This window comes from Phocoena phocoena, chromosome 18 (assembly GCF_963924675.1).
Source record: "Phocoena phocoena chromosome 18, mPhoPho1.1, whole genome shotgun sequence".
Classification (NCBI taxonomy): Eukaryota; Metazoa; Chordata; class Mammalia; order Artiodactyla; family Phocoenidae; genus Phocoena; species Phocoena phocoena.
The window spans coordinates 5972362-5990392 of record NC_089236.1 but is presented as its reverse complement, the minus strand read 5'-3'; the positions used below and the strand labels follow the sequence as shown (position 1 = coordinate 5990392).

General features: G+C 40.3%; 1 protein-coding gene across 1 annotated transcript; it reads right to left on the bottom strand.

The window, feature by feature from the left end:
- Positions 1 to 4813: 4813 nt before the first annotated feature.
- Positions 4814 to 17741, bottom strand: POMP (proteasome maturation protein). The gene is made up of 6 exons (XM_065896229.1): positions 17675 to 17741; positions 15060 to 15157; positions 13274 to 13334; positions 11200 to 11301; positions 9401 to 9494; positions 4814 to 4983 (listed from the first exon to the last, which is right to left on the bottom strand). The coding sequence occupies exons 1-6, from the start codon at positions 17675 to 17677 to the stop codon at positions 4916 to 4918; spliced, it is 426 nt and encodes a 141-aa protein (XP_065752301.1). The 5' UTR covers positions 17678 to 17741; the 3' UTR covers positions 4814 to 4915.
- Between the last annotated feature and the right edge of the window lie 290 nt (positions 17742 to 18031).

Sequence of the window (18031 nt, the reverse complement as noted above, 5' to 3'; positions counted from 1 at the left end):
TTTAATGTTTTTGGTGTCATATTTTACATCTTTTTCTGTAACCTTTACTTATTGTGGATATAAGTGATTTTACTACCTCTGTCTTTTAACCTTCCTCTTAGCTATATAAGTGGCTGATCTACTACCTTTACTGTATGTTTGCATTTACCAGTGAGATTTTCCTTTCATAATTTTCATTTTCTAGTTGTGGATTTTTCTTTTCTGCTTAGAGAAGTCCCTTTAACATTTTCTTGTAAAGCTAGTTTAGTGACACCAAACTCTTTAGCTTTTGTTTGTCTGTAAAACTCTTTATCTTTCAATTCTGAATGATAACCTTGCCACGTGGAATATTCTTGGTTGTTAAGTTTTTTCCTTTCATCACTTTGAATATATTGTGTCACTCCCTTCTGGCCTGCAAAGTTTCTGCTACAGAGTCAGCTGACAGTCTTATGGGAGTTTCCTTGTATGTAACTAGTTGCTTTTCTCTTACTGCTTTTAAGATTCTTTTTTTTTTTGCCACTTTAATTATAATATGTCTTGGTGTGAACCTCTATGGGTTCATCTTGTTTAGGACTCTCTGTGCTCCCTGGACCTGGATGTCTGTTTCATTCCCCAGATTAGGAAGGTTTTCATCTATTATTTCTTCCAATAAGTTCTCTGCCTGTTTCTCTCTTCTCCTTCTGGTACTCTTGTAATGCAAATGTTAGTATGCTTGATATTATCTCAGAGGTCTCTTTAAAACTATCATCATTTTCTAAAACTTTTTTCTGTTCAGCTTAGGTGATTTCCACTACTCTGCCTTCCAGATCACTGATCCATTCCTCTGTATCATCTAAGCTACTGTTGATTCCTGCTGGTGTATTTTTTGTTATTGTATTCTTCAGCTCTGTTTGGTTCTTTTTTATATTTTCTAACTGTTGGTTGAAAGTCTCACTATGTTAATCATTCTTCTCTCCAGTTTGTTGAGTATCTTTAAGATCATTACCTTGAACTTTGTATCAGAGAGGTTGTTTATCTCCACTTCATTTAGTTCTTTTTCTGAGGCTCTTATTCCTTCTCTTGGAACACATTCCTCTGTCTCCTCATTTTGCCCAATTCTCAGGCAAATTTATTTCTATATGTTACATAGGTCAGCCACTTTCCTAATCTTGGAGAAGTGTTCCTATGTTGGAGATGTTCTACGGGGTCCAGCAGCATGCTTCCCTCTGGTCACCAGAGCTTTATGCTCTAGGGAGGCCGTGTGTGCCCTTCTCTTGTGGCAAAACTGACTACTGTGGGTGCGCTGGCAGTGGGGCTGGACCCTGGCCCATTTGGTTGCGAGGTTGTGCCGTGTGCAGTGGCTTGTACTTGCCGGAGGGCAGGGTAGGCTTCCCACGTGGTTGGGTGTTTGACCCAGGGGGGCACAGGGCTGCTGCTGGCCCACTGATAGGTGGGACCAGGTCCCTGGCGCGAACAGGACATGAGAATTCCAAAATGGTGCTTCATAATGCTGGTGTTATTGTGGTAGAACAAGTTCCCCAAAATGGATGCTGCCAGCATCTCTCCCCAGGGGGAGTCCCAGGTGCCTCCTGCCTCCCTGGATCCAAGATCAGCAAGCAGGTCTGACCCTCTGTCCTTTCGAATTAACGTCTACACTGGGAGTCAGATCGCATTTACCCTTTCAGAGAGAAGTCTGTTTCCTGTAGCCCTCTGGCTCTTCTGAACATAAGCCCCACTGGTTTTCAAAGCCAGATGTTCTGGGGGCTCATTTTCCTGGTGGAGGACCCCCCAGGCTGGGGAGTCCAATGGGCTCAAACCCCTTGCTCCTTGGGGAGGATCTCTATAATTGTGACATTCCTCCCACTTCCTCACCAACCTGTGGGTGTGGGTCCTGATATACTGTATCTCTGTCCTTCCTACCTGACTCGTGCTTCCTTGTGTTTTTTTTTTTCTGGTACGCGGGCCTCTCACCGCTGTGGCCTCTCCCGTCGCAGAGCACAGGCTCCGGACGCGCAGGCTCAGCGGCCACGGCTCACGGGCCCAGCCGCTCCGCAGCATGTGGGATCTTCCCGGACCGGGGCACGAACCCGTGTCCCCTGCATCAGCAGGCGGACTCTCAACCACTGCGCCACCAGGGAAGCCCCTTCTTTATGTTTTTAATGGTGGAAAATCTTTTCTGTTAGTCTTCAGGTTGTTTCCATAGACAGCTGTGTGCTGTTAAACAGTTGTCATTTGGGCATGCCCATGGGAGGAGGTGAGTTCAGGGACTTTCTACTCTGCCATCTTGGCCACTGCCCCCACCAAGGTATGGGCTCTTTTTTTTTTTTTTTTTTTTTGCAGTACACAGGCCTCTCACTGTCGTGGCCTCTCCCGTTGCGGAGCACAGGCTCCAGACGTGCAGGCTCAGCGGCCATGGCTCACGGGCCCAGCTGCTCTACGGCATGTGGGATCTTCCCGGACCGGGGCATGAACCCGTGTCCCCTGCCTCAGCAGGCGGACTCTCAACCACTGCGCCACCAGGGTAGCCCGGTATGGGCTCTTAATTAAGGATTTGTTGTACTTGAAGGAACCTGAATTTCAACTTTGAAATCATGAGCTAAATACGTTCAATGAAGTATCACATTTTTGGCTTTGCTTTATTGAAATATCAAGTCAAAATTTGGTTAAACTTAGATTCATCCAATTGTAGACTCCAGTGGAAGATTATACACTATACAGTCTTTCAGCTTTTCAAAAGTAATCTACCTGTTCAGACAATTTTCTACACTCTTGAAATGTCTGCATTCAAAGGAGTAACAAAATGCAGGAAAGCACTGGGTTATACTTATGTGTACTCCTGAAAGAGGGATAAAACCCACGGCAAAAAGAAAAATTAATAAAAAAATAATAAGCCTATCATTTATATTTTGTACAGAGGGTAGGAGTGAAGAGACGTGTCTAGTGAAAGAGCCATTCCATGATGTGCCAAACAGTGCTCAGTTATTTGCAAACCCACTCGCTTTGAGACAACAAAACCCACAAATTCCTTTATTCACATATATATTTAAAAAAGTAACACAGAACTACATTACAGTCCATTAATTATGTTTATATCTCTTTTATTGTGAATTTTATCATTTTAGTGTTAGTAAAATTAATTGTAATCAGGCACCAACCTGTGAAGTATCTCTTAAACCCCCAAAATACTAAACTAATTCCTTAAAACAAACCCCACAGCATCTGAAAGAAAAAATGCCTAACTGAAGAGTCTGGCACCTAGGCAAAGTATCTCAGAGGAACCTGAAATTTACTCTTATGAAGGAACCCAAATCATCCCAACTCCAGGCACACACTGCAGTTTGCAGAGACTACTAGCAAACGTTCCAGCACCGAGGTACACGGGAAGAATTAACTGATGCTAATAAATATTACTATAAAGGCGAAAGCAAGCATATAAATCAAAGGTTCTCATCCCTGGAGAGCTTTTCAAAAGTAGACTTCCTGGGATCCACCCCGACTCGTCCTTCTGGAACTTCTGAGATTCAGACCCTGACACCAAGATTCTTTCACAAGATTTCCAGGTGATTTTACACGCACCCAGGGTTAAGGATCATGGGTGTAAACACAAAGGAGGTAAAAGAGGAAAAGGAGAGAGGGGGAAGCATGAAGACCTTCAGAGAATAAGCACTAATCATGATTACCAATTTCTGTGTTTAAAGCATCAGCTTTTCCATTTAAACTATGTTCATTAATTCATAGTACCTTCTACTGGTCAGGAAGAGTACCTACTATTCCTAAAACTAATTAAGGTACAGAAATATCCAACTTTGTTAATTAGTTGAAAGAGAACACATTTAGAAACAATCAATTAGTGAACCTTCATTATTTCTATATTTTCTCATAATTTAAATGTAAAGTGGGTTGGCAAATATTGTGTTGGCAAAGACAGTTTTAAGCTCAATCTCAACGGTCAGGAGCAATTTTTATAGTAGGATGTTTAGCAGCATCCCTAGCCTCCTTGCACTAGATGCCAGTTGGAAACCCTCCCCAAAGTTGTGACAACCAGAAATTTCTCTAGACACTGTTAAATGACCCCCCCCACTCCCAGTGGGGAGAGAAAACATTGCCTTCAGTCATAAATCAGTGACTTAGACAATAAAAATACTCCTGAGAAATTGATAATCTTTAATTTTGTATACTAGGTCCATAAAAAAATACCTTATTAACAAAGAACAACCATAAGGAAGATTTATTTTTAAATAAACTATTATTGAATTTGTTCATGAATAGTTGTATGTGTACATGAATGTTCTTTTTTCCTTTTTAAATTTAAGCATCTTATGATATATTAATCTATGCAGTACTACAGTTTAATTGACATCTGCTGATTGTTTAATTTTTCACTTTAAAGGCAAGACCAAAATCAAAACCTCTGAACTTATACTTTTCAACCTGAAAGAATCAAAGAATGTAGTTATAATTCTAAAGTAGCATCAATAAAGCAAGTGTTATTCTTATGAGTATTAATGGACTATACTGAAACAAGGTAAAATATAATAGTCTTATTTTGTACTTACTTTGAAATGCTGCCACTGAACAGATGTTTATTCTGAAAGATGTTACTATGAAGTTTGCAGGCTCAAATACCAATGATTATTCAAAATTAAATTTATGAAATAACTAGGAAACAGGCTGAATTGGAACCTGTGCATAGTTTTATGATATTAATTAGCAACATTTTTTTAAAGACATAGAAGGCTATTGTTTTAATATAAATTAGAAGTTTTTAAACCATCTCCCTTTAGTGCCTTTAAATACCACATAAACCAAAGACCCAAAGAACTTCAAATGATCACAGATACTATTTAGGCAAAAATTCTCATGTGTCAGTAATTTTAATGTTGTGCACATCAAATTATAGTAAAAAACGACTATAAACAAGATGCAGCCCCTCTATTTCCATGAACAGCACACTGCATTACAGTAAACCGAGTTTATATTCAACCATCAAATGTGGTTCTCCCATTAGTTCACTTTGTGACGGGTCTGAAAACAAACAAAAACAAACATATTAAAGAACTGGACACTTAAAATGGGTGCATTCTACTGTATGTCAAGTATACCTCAATTCAGGTGATTGTAAAAGAAAATATAGATTGAATAAGTTCTTTTTCAAAGTTCTTAAGTTTTCCAGTGCTTTCCAGTTGGCTCTAGGAACGATCTCTAATAGGAGATTAAACAATCCGTAATCTAATTTGCAAAACCCATTTTATTTCTATCACTCTGTGCTCTGTTGCAAATACATATATACAAAAACCAGAAGTCTAGAGCAAGAAAACCTTAAAAACCTTCACTCTCTTGTCTGTATTGACAAGTCAGACAAAAGTCTTACTTTAACTGCAATAATGCACCTAAGAGTTTTTAAAATGAATAACAACATTAAGCTTCCTACAAACAAACAAAGCCTCTTCTCCTCCACACAGGACAAGAAACAGAGTAAATACCCAACGAAATAAACTGTAAAATCAGTTTGTAAAAATAAATAATCATTAAAATAATGATTACCAAGAGTAACAGATCAATTTGGATGTTTCCTCACTGGATCTCCTAAGAGACTGGAGATTACTGTGTCACATTAGTTCAGCAATCTCTACTCTTGACATCTGTCACACAACAAAGTAACCTTAGCAACAACTGATACCATTACAATTATTAATGGAGTAAATGGCTATGTATACAACAGGCATCCAAAACCCAAATTAAGAAAAAGTATGTCCGCACATGAGTACAAAGAACAAAGATGTTTGCTGCAGCTCTGTTTTGTGTTAATGAGAAAACTCAATACATGTACTGATGCAGCATACCTACTACCGTAAGATACACACAGTATGATACCAATTGTGATAAAAAATACATATACACAAAGCAGCGCCAGATATTTTCTGATTATATATATTTGTATGAAGACACAGAAAAAAGTCTGGAAGGACATACACTAACTAGAAGCAGCACGCAGCAGGCACACAGGGAAGCAGGGAGAGAAATGGGTTTGGGCTAAACATGGAGGACTTGAGTCTCAACTGTAATGTTTTCAATTTTTAAACAAAGAATATCCTTATTTATATAATAACAACTTTCCTTTTAAACTCTGCTTTTTAAAGCTTTTGACTTTAATAAAATACATGCTTATTAAATAAATCACTTGCACCAGAAGACAGCACACCATGTAAGCAAGGCCCTGGCCTGTGAGACTCCCAGGGAGGACCCAGCCTCTTGGTCAGTCTCAGTTCCCTCATCTTAAAGTGACAGAACTAGAGTAAACGGAAAGCCGCTTTCAGCATTAAGAAAAAGGCTAGCTGTGACTTTCTCACTGCCTTCCTCACATTCTCTTCCCTTCCTTAAAATATAATGTGCAGATTTTTCTTGGCCAAGCACTTCCCCGATGAGCAAGCAAACAAAACCCTGATCACCTCCAACACTTTAAAAAATGTAAATTGGAGAATTATACAGATTTTCATCACAGTTGACTAGTCTTCATATCACGCTTAGATTAACACACTACTCCCTCATTACAGACTTTAAAATTCCTTCTGGGTCAAATGTGATGAGGAGAATGTGGTGAGCAACAGCTTTCAACACCCATCATGGATTAAGCACCTTATGAGGCACTGGAGACACAAGAGTTAACAAGACCAAGTCCCCAGCTCTCGTGAGGCCTGTATTTAAGTTGGGGAAAACAAATAAGAAACAAGAAAAATACCGGAAAAGTGATAAGCAAAGAATGAAAATGAGGTGACAGGGTGACTGGGACTACTTTAGACTGGGTAGTCTCTGAAGGAGTGACATTTAAACTGGGATCTGAAAAGTGAGGGGGAAAGTATTCTAAGCAGAAGGAACAGCTAAGGCAAGGCCCTAAGGTGAAGCCATAAACTGTCCATAATTATACAGTCACAGTCCCCACAAGGGGGAACTACCCAAAGTGCAGTGCAGTGATCTCATCCTGACAAAAATCACCTACCTAAACAGAGGGTCTTTCTAGTTCTTAGCTGCCTTACAGAGATGCAAGGAATGAATATATAAAGATGTCCATAAGAGAGCTAGTGATCTTTTTTTGTGTGTGTGGTATGCAGGCCTCTCACTGTTGTGGCCTCTCCTGTTGCGGAGCACAGGCTCCGGACGCGCAGGCTCAGCGGCCATGGCTCGCGGGCCTAGCCGCTCTGCGGCATGTGGGATCTTCCCGGACTGGGGCACGAACCCGTATCCCCTGCATCGGCAGGCAGACTTGCAACCACTGCGCCACCAGGGAAGCCCCCGCTAGTGATCTTTTTAAATCTGAAATTCTATCACATGTCACGGCTTAAAATCACTCAATGGGTATGGACACCAAGGGGGGAACGTCGGAAGGAGGGCAGTGGTGGTGGTGGTGGGATGAATTGGGAGACTGCGATTGACACATATACACTAATATGCATAAAATAGGTAACTAATAAGAACCTGCTGTTTGAAAAAATAAAATTAAAAAAAAGATTATAAAGTGAAAGAAAACAAAAGAGCTGAAGAAAAAAATAAAATAAAGTTACAGTCTTCAGATGTCAAAAGAAAAAAAAAATCACTCAATGGCTTTCTGTTGCATTCTGAATAAACTTTTTATGGTCTGCAAGGCTCTGGCTCCTCTGTACCTGCCTGGCTTTTCAACCTCACCTTATTCTACTTTCCACTTCCCTCAAAACACTCCAGCTACATGGGCCTTCTTAACATGTTCTTATGTGTGTTGAGAGACAATTCTCTAGGAGCCTTTCTTGATTCCACAAGTCTTGGAAGCAGAGGCACTGTCTGCCTTTGTTCTGGACTCTCTTTCCAAGGCTGTTTCTAAAGAGAGATCATGTTGCCCTTGGGACACAGAATAGGCAGGCTGACTGCCCATTATAAGATTCAGGTGCCCTGAACTTGGGGTTCCCCTTACTGTAACAAAATACACTCTATATGCAGGTTTCATCTAACCCTCTTCTTGCTGCCCTGTGGGAACTGGGGCTTAGGGACCCAACAGAAAAGCTGATGCTCTGGCTTCTGCTACTGCCGTGAATAACAAACTGCCCTTTGTCTCGAGGAGTCTGTCTCTGCCAGCATCCGTGAAACCACAGAGGGCTAACTTGTTAGCTCTTAAGTGGAATAAACCCTTCAGAGCTCTTCGGCTGTTCTCAGGTTAGAGACCCTGGACATACAGCTTCTTCTGTCTGAAATATTCTTCCCTCTACTTTTAGCTCAACTAATTCATGTATCTTTCAGGAATCAATTTATATGTCATATTCCCAGAGGTGCCTGGCCCTCCTACCCAACAACAAACTATATACCTACCCTCTTTATTCTTAGAATTTAATCACTGTTTATAACTACATGTTTGTGTTTTAACTGTTAATGTTTACCTCCCCCATTAGGAAGCACAGATGTTTTGTTTTTTTCACCGTCGTATATTCAAAGCCTAGCCCACTGTCTGACGTATAACAATTATTTTACTGACTGAATAAATGCTCAGTAAGTCCCTCTCCCTTTTTTTCACATGACTTTACAGAGGCTGATATTTAAATGAGTGCATTTTTATAACTAAAAGGTAATTATAAACCTGAGCTATCACCTTACTAATTTTAAATGAGGTCTAAATTCAATGTAAAAGCTTAGGAATTCCAGGTTTTCCTGCATTCAAAAAGTTCCCTCAGGGAAGATTTTCAAAGAGGAGTCTCATGAGATTTCTGCTGCATCCACAGCATCTCGTTACCGGACATTAGCAGCCAAGCAAAAGTAATATAATTTAATCCTGTTGGGTTTTTCTGTTTCTCCTAAACTGCCGAGGCATAATGAACAGAAGTAATACTGGACAGAATTATATTTGTTTACCTTCCTCAGAACCAGAAAAAAATAAAGGATGCTGCATGTATTGCCCTTACTTAAAAGCCATTTATGTCATACATAATATAATCATCCAGAGAATTTTGTTAAAAATGACAGATTCTTCTTTACTATTCACCATCTATAGAAACACAACAATTACTTAGGAGGAAAGGGTGGGTATTTTTTCAAGAAAACTTTGACCTTATTTTTTCTAGTTGTTTTTAAAACTAGTCACATCCCACAAACATTCTGAATAGTGCAACAACAATCCTTGTTTAAGCTACCCTAAGAATATTGTACTGGACTCACACATCAGACTTTATCCTCAGGATATGAAAGGAATGACTGTCATTAATTGACTGAAATGACTATAATCTCAGAACTCCATAAATAATTTTCACTTTTAAAACCAGTTAAACAGTTATTACCATTAAATTTTATCTTATTTCACTGAATAAACACAAATGAATTCAATCAGCTATAAACTCCACAAGGACAAAGACGCTGTAGGTTTCATCTGCTGCTGTTGTCTTGTACATTATTGGAGCTCTACAAAAAGGTATGGAATGACACTTACCATTAAGAATATCTTCAAATCCAATAGTCTCATCATTACCCCTCAAAATATCCAATGAAAGGTTTGAGCTTGGAAGAAATGGAAGACGCTGAACCTTCAGGAAAAGTATAAAAAGGCAAAATTAGAAAAAACCAAGGGGAAAAAATATACATGACCAAATTTCATTCTTCATTCTTTATTTGTAAAATTCACAAAACTAAGTAAGATATCAATTTAACCAATGTGGGTTAATCAATTTAACATGCAAGTTCACATTTGAGACCCAAACCAAAATTTTAAAAATTCCTCAACACTTTACACAAAATATATACACTGAAACTGAGAGCTTCTCACGGACACTTAATAATCCCATCAGGCTTGCTCATGTTCGAGGGCTTCGCTTCTGTCCAGGAAACCAAAGCACACACCATGTGATGAAATGCAAAATCCTAGAGCCTAACACCACTCTTCGTTCCCAATAAACGTGGGATGATCAAATTCCTGAAGAAATTCCAATTCAGCGAGAGCAGTATTCTATTTAGTAAACTAATTATTCATTTTTTATGTTGTTCTGTATTGCTCACACAAATGTTTAAGTTATGACCCTTTAAAACAGTACCGATAGGGACTTCCCTGATGGCACAGTGGTTAAGAATCTGCCTGCCAACGCAGGTTTGATCCCTGGTCAGGGAATATCCCACATGTCGTGGAGCAACTAAGCCCATGTGCCACAACTACTGAGCCTGCGCTCTAGAGCCCACGAACTACAACTACTGAGCCTGCGTGCCACAACTGCTGAAAGCAGCATGCCTAGAGCCCCTGTTCCGCAACAAGAGAAGCCACCGCAATGAGAAGCCCATGCACCGCAACGAAGAATAGCCCCCACTCACCACAACTAGAGAAAGCCCATGCAGCAATGAAGATCAACACAGCAAAAAATAAACTAATAATTAATTAAAAAAAAAAAAAAACAGTAGTGGTAACTAGAAATGAAGATCAAAGTCACCTGTGGGCCTTTAAAAACCACAATGCCATTGTGAACTAGTGTTATATACTTTTTTCAATTATTAAATACATATACCGCAGACTAGTATCTAAGTACAGTGGAGAAAGCATGGGCTGTATAGTCAGAGAGATCTGGATTCAAATCCTGCTTTTATTACTTACTTAGGCTTTGCCTAAGTTACCTGACTTGTCTCACCCTGTTTCCATCTGTGAACTAGGATAATAGCACCTTCCTCTCAAACCTGTAGCATGGTGCAGTGTGAAGTATACATATATAGTCACTGGCACATAGTTTGTACCCAACAAACTTTAATGTAGCCAAACCAAATTTTCAGTTTTTCTGTTCTTTGTTAGTTGTCCAGCAATCACTGGAATCAATGTAGTGTGATGTGACAGAATCCAGAGCACAGATGGGGGGACAGTTCTTACACACTTGGAAGGACATTTCTGAAGATCTTCTTCCTAAGCAACAGGTATACTCAGCAATATACAACCTGCCTATTAGATACCTCCACCTGGATATTCCTAGAGGCATCTCAGATTCAGTGTAACCCCCCAAAGGAGAAAAACATGAAAAATGAACACAGGTAAGTTTTCAGACAGTGAGCCTATAATTTAAAGGAGTTTTCCATTTCAAAGCTTCTTTTCTCTATGAAGTAGAAATCAAGGTCATATCCTAAAAGGGGGAAAGTAGGATAGGTTGTAGGGCAGAAGAGAAGGTAAGGTTTGTACAGCTGTTATTAAAATAGAAGGCTCCTTCCAATTGATATCAACACACAGGTAGGATGCATACAAATTGACATTCATAAACCCACCTGCTGCACTGCCTTGAATTCCATTTGTAGTTTTAATGGAGCAAATAGACCCTGGATGTTTCTCAGTGTGGAAAAGTTCATTTTATCTTGGTTGAGCTGGAACTACAAAGACAACAATGTAATTTTGAATGTTACTCAACATTCTGCTTTCAAAACAGTTAGCACTGATACGCATGTGACACAATACCTAGAAGAAAGATTTCAATATCCATAACTGAAATAAAAACGAAGTATTTTTACTAATTTCTTCGACAAATTTTAGAATATGTATGTCTATATTTTACCTGGCATGCAGGTGTCCTTCACTGGTGTAAAATTACCACCTAAAATTTAGATTTACAGAACTAATACATTAAGGGAATGTTTTTCACATTGCAAAAGTGTATTTACAAAGCATAATCATATTTCAATGCTTTTGATTAGAATTACTGCAAAACTGGTAGAGCAAAGAAAAGGTGTAAATAACCTCAGATCCAGAAAGTTTTATACAGGGACAATAATTAGTAAGAAATTTCTAAGTATGAAAGTATCTACTTCAAAGGATTTCATAAAAGAAATAATCAGACCCATTATACGGTCCTGTTAATTAAACTACAACCCTTAAACTCCACCTTTCTGAGTAATTGAGTCTGGGGGAAAAAAGAAACCCAATTTGTGTTGGGTACTAATAAACAATTTTATTCTGGAATCATACTCTTACTAAGCACTGATACTATTTCTAAAAAACGAGTCAGGGCTTCCCTGGTGGCGCAGTGGTTGAGAGTCCGCCTGCTGACGCAGGGGACGCGGGTTTGTGCCCCGGTCCGGGAGGATCCCACATGCCGCGGAGCGGCTGGGCCCGTGAGCCATGGCCACTGAGCCTGCGTGTCCGGAGCCTGTGCTCCGCAATGGGAGAGGCCACAACAGTGAGAGGCCCGGGTAGCGCAAAAAAAAAAAAAAAAAAAAAAGAGTCAGGTTTACCCCATCTAAATATGTATAATTTATCTTTGAACCCAAATGCAGAACTTCACATTGACCTCTTTGTTTTTCTTGAAGTTCTGGCCTAGTCTTTTGGTCTATTGGGTCATCTATGATGTAGTTCACTTATTCATCAAAACGAGCTATCCGTGTCAGCTTTTTCTTCCATAAACCTGATTTATATGTTTTCTATGGCTAATCTGAAATCTCTGAAAAACAACCTTCTCATCTTCTGAGCATGAAACCAGAATGCAGCTAAAGCAGCCAGGGGCCCCTTTATTTTCTCGTCTAATTTGAACTTCAATTTCATCATCAAATTATTTGTTCTACTCTTTCTTAAGGAAAAATCTTTCCCCTTGCTGAAGAGGGAGGAAACAAAACAAAACAAAAAAAACTGAATAGGTCAGCTTCCTGTTAACTGGGTAACACTGCACCATCATTCCCAAGTAGTAAGACACCTCCTTGTTCTTGCTCTGAATGTGTTATTTAAAAACCCTTTAGGTTGTCTTTAGGACATCTGTACAAGCTATACCCTCTGGGGAATAACCTTTCCCCACCTATTTATCTGGTTAATACTGTTCTAAAACTGTTCAAATGCCCTCTTCTAGAAAGCTTTCCACAGATGCTTGCTCCATCCCTGGTCCTCTACAACACTTTATGAAGCCCCTATCCACTGCTTATCCTCCCATTAAAATTTCAGCCCCTTAAGGATGGGGACTATGTCATATTCACCTGTGCACCTACTGTGCCCAGCAGTAGCCTGGAGATGCAGGGCTTGAAAAAGAGGTCAAGGCTAGAGATATGGGCTTGGGAAGACCAACAGCAAAAATGGCAGGGGAAAAATGTAAAAGAAAATGGGATCATCAAAGGAGAACATATGAAAGGAATGGAAAGGTGGACTAACCTCTAGAAATGTCTATAAAAAAGACAAAGAAGAATGTGTAGAAAGGGAGCTTTAGTGAAGCACTACAATGATAACTCAAAGATTAGGATATCGAAAACAAGGCCTCAAGTTTTTCATGGTTAAATGCTCAACACCAGAAGTGTCTTAATCAAGTATTATTAAAAATATTTTTCTACTAAAGGATAAAAATAAAAACACAGGTAACATACTTACATTTTTTTCTGATAATTCAAGAGGATGACTGGGCAAAAGTTCATTTTTCACATAAGAAAAACTGAAAATAAACAATTAAGATGGAAGATTATATATTACTGAATACCTAGAGCTCAAAATCACATCTATCACTGTTGTAGTATAAATAAATGGCACAAGGGAGTTTTGGGGGGATGAGTAAACTGTTCTGTATCCTAAGTGTGGTGGTGATGGTTCTGGGAATTAACACATATTTTAAAATTCATAGAACTATACACCAAAAGGAAGACAAGAAGTCAAATTTACTGAAAATTGTTTTAAATGGATCTATTATAGATACTGGTGGTCAAGACTTCAATTCACTGGGGATAACCACCCCCAAAAATGGTGCTAAATGATGCCCTGTATCTAGAAGAAATTTAATAAAAAGTATGTTTAATACTACTACTCTGATGACATGATTCTTGTATTATGTAAAATATCTAAGCCTCTTTTGTTCAGATCTAATGCGTATTCAATAGTTAATATATTTTTGGTAAACACATGTTGAACGATCTGTTTGACATTTACCAAACACCTACTATGTATAAAGTACCATATTAGGTGATATACAGCTAGAACCAGGCCGCGGGTCTTTATCACCCTAGATATATAAAGATGACTATGTTATTGTCCAAACCAGGATCTGAGAGCTGAAGGAAACCTTAGAAATCCTGCAACAATCGTTTACTGAATACTATCTTTGTACAGAACATTATCTGCAAAGTGGAATTTGATAATGGCTCTGCTCATGGCAATCTTCCCAGTCTAACTGGGAAGGAAGAGAAGCATTTCATGTGAAAACAAAAAAAACAGAAACGAATCACCCGGATTGGTTACTGCCTAGCTTATAAATCTGATTATACTATACTACTGCCAATTCCAAAGGCAATATAGTGCATCTTTTACTACGGAATGAAAAGACAATAGTGAGGTATTATGTCTGCTCCCAGAGACCAATATTAGAATGATATTCTAAGACAGTAAGAGTAAACACCTTAAAATTAGATACAAAATTCAAAAATTCAAAACACAGTACATACAAAGCAGGGAGGAAAGCATTATCCTTATTTGATTAAGCAGAAAAACAATCTGCCAAGGAAAAGGACCAGTACTAGAAATTCAGACCTAAACACATAGAAAAATATAGAAAATCGAGGGGAGGGGCATAACTGTACTGAAACTAGAAAAGAAAAATAAGAGCATCTAAGGCTTACCCTGTGCTTACTAATGCCACGTACTGGTCTAAGTACTTTCCGTGTGTTAGCTCATTCAAGATAACATATATGCTATTACTAGCCTTATTTCACAGGTGTGGACACTGAGACGTAGAACAATTAAGTAACCTGCCCACAGGCATACATCTAGTAAATGGCAGAGCCAGGACCAAAACCCAGAGTCCATGCTCTTTACTGCTATGTTCTAGTGTCTCCCAAAGAACAGTCAATTACTCCAATAGTTAATAAGATAAAGAGACAAATGGCTCTCCAAGTTATCAGCAGCACAAAGAAGAATCCTACCAAATCATGCTACTGGGTAACATCTCCTAGGAAGATGCCCTTTCCTGGGAACCTACTACTCTGATAAGATGCTTCTTCCACTATAGAACACATCCAATCCTACCCTCCCCCTCCTCCCCTAAAGTGTATTACTTGCTACCTCCTAAATTAAATATATATTTATGGCCTATCAAAATATTTAAAGAATACTGTGAGAAATAATTCACATTTTACCATTACAAAGTCAAAGTCCCAATTCCCCCATATACCCTTTTCGAAGAAGATCATGACTTTCAAAAGGTCCACTTGCTGAAAGTTCAGTAACTGGAATACTGTCCTTTAGCTGAGATCCAAGTCCTCTGGCATTCTACAACAGAAAGGAAAAACACTATTAAATATAAACAGTTCAAAAAAACACTGAACATCTATGTAAACAACACTGTTTAAGCACTGGAAAGAAAGGATAAGGTCTTTGCCCTCAAAGGGCCCAGTCTAGACAAGTACCATGAGCCTTAGCATTATGGTAGAGGAATATACATGGTTCAGTGAATAAAATCGAATTCGGGGTAGGAAGGATTCCTGAGTTGATCTCTGAATGCTGTCAGATTGAAAGGCATTCACGTAAAACAAGAACATGGGTAAAAGTATAAAAATATAAATGAGCAAGCTGCAAGTCTTTTGAGATGACCAGCTAACTACATGTCTGAGTAGAGCAGTAAAGGTTGGCCAAAAGAAAAAATGAAAAGGCTTCAATATGCAAAGAAATTTGTTTTATTCTGAAATAGAGAGCCTCTGAAGGGTTATGGCATGATCAGATTTACTTTTATTGGAAAGATTCCCCCTTAGGTTAGAATGATCGGCACAGAATGAAAAATGTTGAGGGCAGAATCCTGGGGAATACCATTCCTTATGGACAAGGAAGAACAAGGAAAATGGGATTAAGAACAGAGAGAACAGCTAGAAGAGAGTAGTCACAAGAGCTAAGAAAGAAAGGGAATTTCAGAAAGTATTTGGTTCCCATAAGAGGGTACTACCTATGAAAAATAAATGTACCTAATCAGGATGGTATAAATAAAAAAAATAAAAACAAAGACTCACGGTATATTTGTTACTAGTGTATGGTCACCCTACTCATTTATACTATAATTTAATCACCAAATATTTATTAAATATCTACTATGCGGCAGGTTCTCTACTAGATACTGAAGATACATATCTGTCTTCCAGGGCTTAATATAATGAAGATAGAGTAAACATGCAATTAAAATGTAATACATATTACCATAGCTAAAACACAAGATGCTGAGTTTAAGTTACTTGTTGCTGAAATACATCACCCCTGCAATTCTGCAGAAAACTGTAAAACAGCTGCAGGTAGTTTGGAGTGTTATATTCTTCTAGGAGAAACTCTTCTGAGAAACCAGCTTCTTAAATTGATGTTTTACTTTATTTGTATATTTTACGAGGTCAGGAACTGCACAGTGTCCCGGGTTTCCTCAATCTACCACCCCAGTCCACACCTGGATAATGTTAACAGCACTGCCTCTAGCCTGTTCTATTTTCCAATTCTGCACAGCAAGATTTGCCTGATAAGCAATTTTCCTCACCAAAGCTGTTAAAAAAACAAAACAAAACAAAACGAAAAACAAAAACCTTCCACTGGTTTGTCAATGTCTTGCCTGAATAATGTCCAAGGTCCGAAGCCTGGAACTCAAGAAGCTGTACAACAGGTTTCAACTCTCCCACATAGAAGTCACAGTTAATTAGGAAAAGAAGCTGAAATCTAGTGTGGAGGCCACTAACCTGACAAAGGCACAGAACCTCTCTGGCCCTGTTTACTCATCCTTCCAGCTGCCTGAACTCTTTCCAGGACCAGAGTTGTATGATTGTACCTTTCCAAAAACACCTTCTGTTGCTTTCCTACATAAAGGTTCTCCTCCTCCCAGACTGCTTTATTGTAGAGTAACGGAAGAAAAGTTTCTTCTACACACAAAGAAAAGGGGGAGTCTGATCTCTGGGATCTACTGTTATCACTTTCCCAATTCCCTCCTGTAAAACATGAGAATCAGTACATGATATTTCTAATAAACTAGCAGAGGAAAACAAATCTATGAAAAGTTAATTAACACTAGTTACTTGAGGATGTTTATTAAACCTCTTTACTATGTTCAGCAGTATTTACCAACAGAAACTTTCTAGATTTGGATGGCCCAGCAGCAGTACTGGTGGTATCAGAGTCGCGAGCAATGACGATTCAAGAATCTCTCCCAAACATCAAACTTTTAAGTTAAAAAGAGAGAAGGGACGGGGCAGGAGGAGACCCAATAACAATACTGACAAACGGGGAGTAGCAACTATCCAATTTTCCCCCCTCCAACACCTGCCATACTACGAGCTCCCAAAAATGTTTGTGGGGTAAAGCTGAGTGATGGAAAACGGACCCACAGCTGTGGGTTTGTTATCAAGGCAGTTCCGAGGATTAGGGGTGGGTGAGGATGTCGGGCACTCGGCTCCCAAAGGTCCTCCCCTCGGGGGAGGGGTAGTCGGCCGCGCCGCACCCCAGACCGTTGCACTTTTGGGGATGTCCTTTCCGGCTCGGCGCCAACTACGGGAAGGGACCGGGGTCGGGGCCGACTGGGGGACTTGGGGATGGGAGAGAGGAGGCGGTGGGAAAGGATGAAGCCGAGGCGCCAGCGCCGGAGACCTGCCCAGGCGGCGGCCACGAACCCCCGGACCCCGTGACTCGACAAATCATGGCGCCCGAGGCCGGCCTCCTCCTCCCGCCGCCGCCGCCACCGGGGAACGGGCTGGGGAGCGGCGGCCTGCTCCTGCGCCCACGGACCCGAGCCCGCAGTCCACTCGGGTCGCCCAGGGTCTCACTCACCATCTTCAACACGCTCTGCGAACAGCTTCTCAGCCCGTTACCGTCAGCCGACCCGCGGCTCACTTCCGTTTCCGGGGTTGCCCCCACCCACATCCGCCGGAAGTGCGTCCGTCCGGGCGAGGAAGGAAGGAGGGTGCGGGGCGCCTGGAGGGAGCCGCACGGGGCCGGAGCTCCCACGCCTGAAGTCCCGAGGGATCGGGGACCGAGGGCGCAGTAAGGGGGTGTGGGCTGGAGGAGGGCGGGGGAGGGGAGACGCGGTTGTTCACTCTGTTCGTTATCAGCCCCGACCGCTTGTGCGGCGTTGGGAGATGCGCAGTGTACTTTGCTGGATGCATCGCCCTGTTCATCCAAAATCTC